This window comes from Pecten maximus, chromosome 18, assembly GCF_902652985.1.
Source record: "Pecten maximus chromosome 18, xPecMax1.1, whole genome shotgun sequence".
Taxonomy (NCBI): Eukaryota; Metazoa; Mollusca; class Bivalvia; order Pectinida; family Pectinidae; genus Pecten; species Pecten maximus.
Window position 1 is genome coordinate 1,783,366 of NC_047032.1, and position 11,957 is coordinate 1,795,322.

General features: G+C 34.7%; 1 protein-coding gene across 1 annotated transcript in view; it reads right to left on the minus strand.

Moving 5' to 3' along the window:
* Window positions 1-11,957, minus strand: part of LOC117317035 (kinesin-like protein KIF13B) — a 416,447-nt gene that overhangs the window by 223,633 nt on the left and 180,857 nt on the right. The window contains exons 4-8 of the mRNA XM_033871817.1: window positions 10,773-10,830; window positions 7,378-7,470; window positions 4,460-4,646; window positions 3,173-3,260; window positions 766-900 (exon numbers count right to left, since the gene is read on the minus strand). Of these exons, the coding sequence (XP_033727708.1) occupies window positions 766-900; window positions 3,173-3,260; window positions 4,460-4,646; window positions 7,378-7,470; window positions 10,773-10,830 (561 nt within the window). The remainder of the gene's footprint in view (window positions 1-765; window positions 901-3,172; window positions 3,261-4,459; window positions 4,647-7,377; window positions 7,471-10,772; window positions 10,831-11,957) is intronic.

Consider the following 11,957-nt stretch of genomic DNA (forward strand, 5'->3'; position numbering starts at 1 on the left):
TTTGACAGACTTACTTCCCCCTGTTTTGACATACTTACTTCCCCCTGTTTTGACAGACTTACTTCCCCCTGTTTTGACAGACTTACTTCCCCCTGTTGTTTTGACAGACTTACTTACCCCTGTTTTGAGTTTTTATGGATTTACTGGTCACAACAAGAGTTACTTCCCCCTGTTTTGAGTTTTCATGGATTTACTGGTCACAACAAGAGTTACTTCCCCCTGTTTTGACAGACTTACTTCCCCTGTTTTGACTTACCCCTGTTTTGACAGAGTTACTTCCCCCTGTTTTGACAGAGTTACTTCCCCCTGTTTTGACAGACTTACTTCCCCCTGTTTTGACAGAGTTACTTCCCCCTGTTTTGATAGAGTTACTTCCCCCTGTTTTGACAGAGTTACTTCCCCCTGTTTTAACAGACTTACTTCCCCCTGTTTTGACAGAATTACTTCCCCCTGTTTTGCGTTTTTTTTAAATTTACCGTCTGTTTTTGGTCACGACAAGATTTACCGTCTGTTTTTGGTCACGACAAGATTTACCGTCTGTTTTACGTCACAAGAGTTACTTCCCCCTGTTTTGACAGACGTCCTCCTGTTTTGAGTTTGTATGGATTTACTGGTCACAACAAGAGTTACTTCCCCATGTTTTGAGTTTGTATGGATTTACTGGTCACAACAAGAGTTACTTCCCCTTGTTTTGACAGACGTCCTCCTGTTTTGAGTTTTTAAGATTTACCGTCTCTGTTTTACGTCACAACAAGAGTTACTTACCCCTGTTTGTCGATCACAGCGGGTCTGGGTGAGGATTATGTTAAACACGGCATGTGAGCGACTGCTTTCGTTGTTCATGTTGGTGGCGGCGACTGTTCGTGATTTGTTTCCCTCACTCATTAGATTGTTTATATCCTGTAAAACAGTTTAATACTGTACATACAGGTTTGTACCAGACTTGTCTATATCCTGTAAAACAGTTTAATACTGTACATACAGGTATGTACCAGACTTGTCTATATTCTATAAAACAGTTTAGTACTGTACATACAGGTTTGTACCAGACTTGTCTATATCCTGTAAAACAGTTTAATACTGTACATACAGGTATGTACCAGACTTGTCTATATTCTATAAAACAGTTTAGTACTGTACATACAGGTTTGTACCAGACTTGTCTATATCCTGTAAAACAGTTTAATACTGTATATACAGGTATGTACCAGACTTGTCTATATTCTATAAAACAGTTTAATACTGTACATACAGGTTTGTACCAGACTTGTCTATATTCTATAAAACAGTTTAATACTGTACATACAGGTTTGTACCAGACTTGTCTATATTCTATAAAACAGTTTAATACTGTAGATACAGGTTTGTACCAGACTTGTCTATATCCTATAAAACAGTTTAATACTGTAGATACAGGTTTGTACCAGACCTGTCTATATTCTATAAAACAGTTTAATACTGTACATACAGGTATGTACCAGACTTGTCTATATTCTATAAAACAGTTTAATACTGTACATACAGGTAGATAGCACACTAACATACACACATATCAACTTTATTTAAATTACAACAATTACAAATTTTGTTGTCCAGGATGGAAGCACCTGAGGAGTCTTACTGTGGGAGGAAACTGGAGTACCCAGATAAAACATATGGCCGGTGTCATTCATATATAATATGTACCTCCTGCTTAGAAAGTATCCAGATACTTTTTATAACCCTACCAAAACGTACCCTCCTTGCATAAAAAGTACCCCCCTACCAAAAATCTTTTTTTCTAAATTGATCAGTCTGAACTAGAACTGTCGCCAGGATGGCTGACTAATACCCCCGCAATCTGCACGAGTCAATGGTGAATTGGAATTCTTAATTAGAGGCCAACTAAGATAACCCAGTAATATAGTGACCAGTTGCCATAGCAACCATAATTTTGAGAAAAAGAAAGCTTAAGTGAGATGCACATCTACACATGGTCCTCTATATGTGTGTTAAGTTTCATTGGATTCGGCCCATCGGTTTAGGAGGAGTTGTCCGGACAAACTTAAAGTTATGGTTCTTATCAGAAAATCTGTTTATAGTGACCAGTTGCCAAAGCAACCATAATTTTGAGAAAAAGAAAGTGGCATGCACATCTACACATAGTCCTTTAGGAGGAGTTGTCCGGACAAACTTAAAGTTATGGTTCTTATAGGAAAACCTGTTTATAGTGACCAGTTGCCATAGCAACCATAATTTTGAGAAAAAGAAAGTGGCATGCACATCTACACATGATCATTAATATGTGTGTGAAGTTTCATTGGAATCAGCTGATCGGTTTAGGAGGAGTTGTCCGGACAAAATGTGTCTACAGACAGACGGATGGACGGACGGACGGACAGACAACCTGATTCCAGTATACCCCCTTAACTTCGTTGCGGGGGTATAAATAGGGAAGATATGAATAGAGTACACAGGGGGTGTAATTAACAATGTTTTTAACCCACCCCTCAAAAATCCCCACCCAGGGGCCAAAAAACTGAGTTTTTTTTTTTTCTTCCTCCTTTTCATGTTTGCTTGAGGAATTGAACCCAGATGCCTAGGTGAAAAGCATTACCATATTAAGCTGTGCCATCAACACCAATAGAAATCAATTAAGTAGAAACTGAGTACAGTACCATAAGCTATTGTCCCATTAAATTGGATATTATACCATCAGTACGTGTTAGAAAATTGTGGAAATGTTATCATAAGATCCCAGAGGGAAAAACTTACCCATGGAAAACATTTAATTAAAGGATTTCTTTAAGTTAAGGAATGTTGATAAAAACAGGGCCTGCTGTGTCTTTCTGATTCTTTAATTAATAATGGCTTCAACATTATATATAGCATTATGAGTAAAGAGATATCTAATCTAACAGCCATATGAAGAGGTCAGACTGCAGTGGTAAGGGGAGTAACTCTAGGATACTAAAATGGTTTTCTAACATTTTCAAAACGTTTCAAGTCCATCACTTCATTTTTATAAACATCAAATAGGATAAAAGAATTAAGGAAATAAATTATCTAATTAAAAGTTCAGTTGAATGAGATATTTATTTCACAGGATCTCAATGTTTAATAAACTATTATCTGTCAACCAATCAAATAATTTGTTTCTAAATCAACAACCAATCAAAGCAGTCGTACTTACTTCAAACGATGCCACAGCCAGCATTGACAGCCCGTCCACATATGGACCGAGGATGTTGTGTTCCCGCACCTTTAAGTTTTGTTTACTTCTGCAGAGAAAATATCATAATCTTAAAATGTTTCAAAATAGTGATAATTATAGAATAAGAGAGACTTGGTGACGAATAATTTGATGAAATATCAACAAATTCAATGAATTTTACAATCTTGGGGAAAATTTTTTTTTTTTTTCTTTCACATTTTTAAAATTTTCTTTTAGTCAACATTAAATCAATATTTGCGTCAAACATTTTCAAGATAAACATAAACAAATATAAAATTTTAATGAAATACTGTAACAGTATGTGTATGATACATTAAAACATAATTTCATGCTTGATGAATTCACCACACTTATTTTTGGTCCCAAGCAAAACTATAAAGCACCACTGTGAAATAAACTTGGGTTTCCTTCCACAGTTTTCACTCATCGGGGCCATTAGTGTAATCAATATAAGCCAATACAAAGAGATTACACAAACTCGTCATTGTTGTATATGGTATTTCTTTCACTCGAGTTAGTTATTTTTCAAAAGTTACAAAAATCACAAGTTACACTGTTGACTTGGATGGAAGAGAACTGTAGGAGGAAACTGAAGTTTCCGAAATCAAACCTCGGCCACCTAGGTGAAAGGCAAGTGTGTTTCCACTGTGCCACCCGACCACCCCACACCTAGGTGAAAGGCGAGTGTGTTTCCACTGTGCCACCCGACCACCCCACACCTAGGTGAAAGACAAGTGTGTTACCACTGTGCCACCTGACCACCCATCATTGACCAGTTCTTCAACAAAATTGCTGTTGTAGTCTTAATATGTTTTATCTATTTATTTATTTATTTTTGTTTTAAGCATTGATGTCAATTTTTTTAGTTTCATCGAGGTATGAAATCGCATAGCGGATTCTTACAGAAGTTTGGAAACAAAAAAATTTTCATACCCCAATGAAACTAAAAAACAATTGACATCAACGCTTATAATTGATTTTTGAAAATAATTTTCTCATTTAAAACATGTTTTATGTACAGTTTTACTGGTTTTATATGGGTTATTTTTTTCAAATCAATACGCAACGTCAATTGTCACATTGTGACGGTACATTTTTCGCGCCTTTCTCAGAATTTTTTTTCAAAGTGGTATGAAAAAAACATCTCAACCAATCAGAAAGCCGCATTCTGTGTACAAACAATGGAAAATTAATTATTTGATTATATATTTAATTAATTTTGATTAATGTTCTGTATATACAAACCCTTTGGGGTCCAGAAGGTCATGAACTTTCTCATTGTAGATTTCCATATAAGACACTTCAACCTTGAATCCAAGGTCAGGACAGTCGTTCTGGGCAATCCTTTCAAACAGAGCGTCACAGAGGCGAGGGATGATCCCCTTACCATCCTCCTTGTATGTCCCCATCATGGAATAGGACTTTCCCGACCCTAACGACGAAAGGTCAAAGGTCATACAATTATCACCGACCCTAACAAAGTAAGGTCATACAATTATTACTGACCCTAACAAAGTAAGGTCATACAATTATTACTGACCCTAACAAAGTAAGGTCATTCAATTATTACTGACCCTAACAAAGTAAGGTCATACAATCATTACTGACCCTAACAAAGTAAGGTCACAGGTCATACAATTATTACTGACCCTAACAAAGTAAGGTCATACAACCATTACTGACCCTAACAAAGTAAGGTCATTCAATTATTACCGACCCTAACAAAGAAAGGTCATACAATCATTACCGACCCTAACAAAGAAAGGTCATTCAATCATTACCAACCCTAACAAAGAAATTTAAGGTCATAGGTCATACAATCATTACTGACCCTAACAAAGAAAGGTTATACAATCATTACCGACCCTAACAAAGAAAGGTCATACAATTATTACCGACCCTAACAAAGAAAGGTCATACAATTATTACTGACCCTAACAAGAAATTTAAGGTCATACAATCATTACCGACCCCAACGAAGAAAGGTTTAAACCTCCAATATCTGTTGTTTCATCATACAATCATTCTCATTTTCATTGTTTCGGGTGTTTTTTTGGTTTTTTTTATCAAATAAACAAGATCAATCATTAGAAGTAATGTATTAAGACTCACATCTTTGAATTATTTTATTTCTGAAGAACAACCATTTATTTATATACTTACATATCATTGATGTTGACAAAGGGTGTTATCCCTCAAATCTATTATACACTAATAGTGACATTGATGGGTAGCCTACATCTACACATGTATCAAACATCATTGAGACACTGATTAAAATTGATTTACTTATGAAGCTACATTATACATAAAATAACATGACACTGATGAGAAAAAGTCTGTATGAAATTATAGTATGTATCAAACATCATTGAGACACTGATTAAAATTGATTTACTTATGAAGCTACATTATACATAAAATAACATGATACTGATGAGAAAAAGTCTGTATGAAAGTATAGTATGTATCAAACATCATTGAGACACTGATGAGAAAACAAAGTCTGTACGAATGTAAAGTATGTAAAGTCAGTACAAATGTATAGTATGTATCAAACATCATTGAGACACTGATTAAAACTAAAGTCAGTACAAATGTATAGTATGTATCAAACATCATTGAGACACTGATTAAAATTAAAGTCTGTACAAATGTATAGTATGTATCAAACATCATTGAGATACTGATTAAAACTAAAGTCTGTACAAATGTATAGTATGTATCAAACATCATTGAGATACTGATTAAAACTAAAGTCTGTACAAATGTATAGTATGTATCAAACATCATTGAGATACTGATTAAAACTAAAGTCTGTACAAATGTATAGTATGTATCAAACATCGTTGAGATACTGATTAAAATTAAAGTCTTCTACAAATGTATAGTATGTATCAAACATCATTGAGACACTGATGAGAAAACGAAGTCTGTACGAATGTAAAGTATGTAAAGTCAGTACAAATGTATAGTATGTATCAAACATCATTGAGACACTGATGAGAAAACGAAGTCTGTACGAATGTAAAGTATGTAAAGTCAGTACAAATGTATAGTATGTATCAAACATCATTGAGACACTGATGAGAAAACGAAGTCTGTACGAATGTAAAGTATGTAAAGTCAGTACAAATGTATAGTATGTATCAAACATCATTGAGATACTGATTAAAACTAAAGTCTGTACAAATGTATAGTATGTATCAAACATCGTTGAGACACTGATTGAACACTGATCGACCCAGATATCTAAAGCATCGATCACACATCAAAAGTGTTGCAATATTTGTGATAAGAATGAAGGAGTTACTGCCCCTTGTCCACTTGATTCCTCCGAAGCAGATTTCTGTTCCTAAAGAGCTGAACCATTAATTTTTGTAAGTACCATATTCAACATAATGAGCACACTGGGTGCTTACAAAAACGTTTTATATGTTTCAATTAGCACACATCCTCTTTTTCCTTAATTTTTTTATTAGGTGGAAAACGGTAACATGTGTTCATGACCTGACTCTTCTGTATTGGTTCTCAGCCTCTGACAGTGTGGTCCAGTGTTAACAGCAGTTGTACATTAATTCCTAGATTGGAACATTACTCACTTCCAATGCTGACCAGGAAATATAACATTAGAATATTACTACAGTGACCTCTTGGCTGTTTCTCCTCTTACTTTTCAACTCTTGTTATACGTGCTATAAGTACAAATAATACATAAGATCTGATCTAGTGCTTTACGGTATAATACTTCATAACAATCAAGAGAAGAAATTCTGAAAATTAAACGCTTTCTGAAGTTTGCTGTAACCTAGGGTCTCCAAACATTCTATAAAGATTAGAAACTCTGAAAACCAAACACTTAGTGAAGTTTGCTGTAACCTAGGGTCTCCAAACATTCTATAAAGATTAGAAACTCTGAAAACCAAACACTTAGTGAAGTTTGCTGTAACCTAGGGTCTCCAAACATTCTATAAAGATTAGAAACTCTGAAAACCAAACACTTAGTGAAGTTTGCTGTAACCTAGGGTCTCCAAACATTCTATAAAGATTAGAAACTCTGAAAACCAAACACTTAGTGAAGTTTGCTGTAACCTAGGGTTTCTGAACATTCTATAAAATGAGCTAAAGGGAGATTATTCGTTTCTGTTTGTCACCAGAAATACCTGTCTGTCCATAGGCAAATATACAGCCATTGTAACCATTAAAAGCTTGTTCCAGAACATCTTGACCCAGGCAGTTAAAAACTTTTTCTTGACCTGAAAATAAAAAAAAAAAAAATTCTCTGTGAATACAAAACCAGACTGATATATACGTCTCCACACATTTAAATTCATAGGATCTGTATTCAGGTGAAAAATATGTGTACAGTTTTGAGCAAAACCACTCTCAAAGTGAATTAATGAATTTGAAAAATACTTAAGATGTTGAAAATTGTTTTCTGCCAATTCATTATTATACCTACCGACTCATCATACGGAAATATATCTTGATCACTTGATATATATTCAAGGTAAAAGAAAGTCTCATACATTTCTTCATTACACATTATAAAGTTATATCAATTAAAAAAGATGTTATTTTTGTGAGGAAATATTGTAAATCTATGCACTAAAATTTAAACATATATCTCAGTGAGAAGAGTGATCATCTCTCCTGATAATCTCCCCTGATTATCTCCCCTGATAATCTCCCCTGATCATCTCCCCTGATAATCTCCCCTGATTATCTCCCCTGATTATCTCCCCTGATTATCTTCCCTTATCATCTCCCCTGGTTATCTCCCCTGATAATCTTCACTGATAATCTCCCCTGATTGTCTCCCCTGATTATCTCCCCTGAATATCTCCCCTGAATATCTCCCCTTATTATCTCCCCTTTGAAGAGGCATTGACAGTTTGGTGTCTACTGACTGTATGGGAATAGTGTAATATTGGTATACATTGTTACAACTATCCCAGTGGTGTGAAGGAAGATTTAATGAAAATTCTATTTCAAAGGATAGCTGTTAAGGGGGTAAAAGTAACACCATTCAATGTAACACTGAAAATATACGGCTTGTTGACACTTTACATAGAGGTGAAGGTACAGCTTATTGACCTTATACATAGAGGTGAAGTTACTGCTTATTGACCTCATACATAGAGGTGAAGTTACTGCTTATTGACCTTATACATAGAGTTGAATTTACTGCTTATCGACCTCATAAATAGAGGTGAAGTTACTGCTTATCGACCTCATACATAGAGGTGAAGTTACTGCTTATCGACCTCATAAATAGAGGTGAAGTTACTGCTTATTGACCTCATACATAGAGGTGAATTTACTGCTTATCGACCTCATACATAGAGGTGAAGTTACTGCTTATTGACCTTATACATAGAGGTGAAGTTACTGCCTATTGACCTCATAAATAGAGGTGAAGTTACTGCTTATTGACCTTATACATAGAGGTGAAGTTACTGCTTATTGACCTTATACATAGAGGTGAAGTTACTGCTTATTGACCTTATACATAGAGGTGAAGTTACTGCTTATTGACCTCATAAATAGAGGTGAAGTTACTGCTTATTGACCTTATACATAAAGGTGAAGTTACTGCTTATTAACCTTATATATAGAGGTGAAGTTACTGCTTATTGACAATTTACATAGAGGTGAAGTTACTGCTTATTGACAATTTACATAGAGGTGAAGTTACTGCTTATTTACAATTTACATAAAGGTGAAGTTACTGCTAATTGACAATTTACATAGAGGTGAATTTACTGCTTATTGACCTTATACATAAAGGTGAAGTTACTGCTTATTAACCTTATATATAGAGGTGAAGTTACTGCTTATTGACAATTTACATAGAGGTGAAGTTACTGCTTATTGACAATTTACATAGAGGTGAAGTTACTGCTTATTTACAATTTACATAAAGGTGAAGTTACTGCTAATTGACAATTTACATAGAGGTGAATTTACTGCTTATTGACCTTATACATAGAGGTGAAGTTACTGCTTATTGACAATTTACATAAAGGTGAAGTTACTGCTTATTGACATTTTACATTGAGTTGAAGTTACTGCTTATTGACAATTTACATAAAGGTGAAGTTACTGCTTATTGACCTTATACATAGAGGTGAAGTTACTGCTTATTGACCTTATACATAGAGGTGAAGTTACTGCTTATTGACATTTTACATTGAGTTGAATTTACTGCTTATTGACCTTATATATAGAGGTGAAGTTACTGCTTATTGACCTTATACATAGAGGTGAAGTTACTGCTTATTGACAATTTACATAAAGGTGAAGTTACTGCTTATTGACAATTTACATAAAGGTGAAGTTACTGCTTATTGACCTTATACATAGAGGTGAAGTTACTGCTTATTGACCTCATACATAGAGGTGAAGTTACTGCTAATTGACAATTTACATAGAGGTGAATTTACTGCTTATTGACCTTATACATAGAGGTGAAGTTACTGCTTATTGACAATTTACATAAAGGTGAAGTTACTGCTTATTGACCTTATACATAGAGGTGAAGTTACTGCTTATTGACCTTATATATAGAGGTGAAGTTACTGCTTATTGACAATTTACATAAAGGTGAAGTTACTGCTTATTGACCTCATACATAGAGGTGAAGTTACTGCTTATTGACCTTATATATAGAGGTGAAGTTACTGCTTATTGACCTTATACATAGAGGTGAAGTGACTGTTACATAAAAAGTTCAAATTACATTTCATTTGAAAGCCAATTTACAACAAAACTCTTGTCTCAGTGTGTTCATCACTTTGTAATGTTACTGAAATATCAGACATATACAGACAAATATTTTGGTGGAAAGTAATTCCATAATGCGATATTCATGCAGTAATCAAATTCAAATAAAAAAATTTTTTTGATTCAATTAAAAAAGATCAAAATCTACTTTTTAATCTACTACTACATACTAGAATTCAATTTTTTTTTAATACTGGCTTTTTAAATGTGCAAAATCTTTTAAAATTGAAAAAAAAGAAGACATTATCCTGATTTTCACTGTCAGAGCTTTTATCACAAACAACCTTGACGATTGATTAATGAAGACCGCTGATGTGTATTGGTCTGGTTGCAGGAAATCCCATGATGGCGCATTTATGACAAGAGTCCAGACATGATCTCGTACCTGTGAGCTAACACCAAGTATCCAAACAAATAAATGGAGAGATATTGTAAAATTTCAATCTAAGGATGACTCGAGAGTCGATTAAACCCGATTGATTTTGTGTAAAGTGTTGTTTGTGAGGTGTGTATAGACCGCCTAGTGGTAATATGTTACATCACACCAGAGCCGTTTCCGTCCCGAGATTAATCGTAGATTACCAGCGCACTTAATATAGGATCACGCTGACCTGGAGGGATTGCTTTTAAAACATAACCTTTCAGAAATATTTTCATTTTCCAAATTTATTTTTTCCCAGTATTACGTAGAGCACTTGTTATTATTGATACTGGTATATTTTTATTGGCAAAATATCAACAAGTTCAACTTAAACGTTAAAGCTGATCGTACCTGCAAATTTTGGATTTGTTTCATCAATGGACCAAAAGCAGTGATCAAAGGCAAATGTCTGAAATGGAGAAGAAAGCATTTAAAATATCATCATATCTCTCATTTACTTTTAGTCCGAGTCTTTGGAAAGCTTTAACATTACATTAGTGTAAGTTAACTCCACATGACAGTTATCAAGCTGTGATGAGTCTCAGGATTCCAAGGTCAAGGTCACTTGAAATTTGACAAAATTATAATTATACATCACTACCTGTCAGCTTTTCTAGTTTTGAAACGAGCAAAATCTTCAAAATCGATTTATAATAATGAAATAGAGGAGCAGTATGATTTATTTGTTTATGTGCTAATTTAACATCAACATGGATACAAGGGTCAAGAGGTCAACAGAATTTGATTTTCCTAAAGGAGGACATGGTGGATGAGGAAGGTGCTCTGTATTGAATGCCTGTGACCTTGACAATTACATTAGCACTGCCCCTCAAACCGGCAACCAGACGGCTATCCGGCATATTTTGTAAAATCTTGTCCACGGAAAAATCATATTCAGTAACATGCATCGCGACTGTAATGTCCATATGATTATTCTATCTGCATTACAACAGTCAAAAGTTGTACTGCAATTCAATCTGGATACATGTACTTCTTCAAAGTCGTGTACGACTCCTGTATCCATAGGTCAGATCCAGATCTTAGTGCCTACCAATGAACGGTATGTATTGGGCCTCTGAAAGGCTGTCCTGTCTCTACTTCTCCTTACTTTTCACTTAATCATTTGATGATAAAAACAAGGTGAGCAGGAGCTCAAAAAGATATACCCCTCTCCTACTTTCCTCTTAATCATTTGTGAAAAGATACAAGATTTGACCTTGACATTTGCCCCAGTGACCTTGACCCTTTGGCAGTTGACTCTATATTCAATTTTGCCCAACTTTGCTTTAAAATGTCATAAGAATTTGTTCATCAGTGAAAAATTACAAAATTTGAAGTGTAAACTATTGAGAAATATCCATCAAGTACTTTTAAAACAAGAGGCCCATGGGCCTTAACGGTCACCTGAGATTTGAAATATTTCAGTTAATTTAATTGACCATTTTTGGCCCCGCCCATAAGCCCCAAGGGGTCAGTCAGGGCCAACATGTGCATATTATCAAACTTTCATCCCATGCTGAAAATGTTAACCAAGTT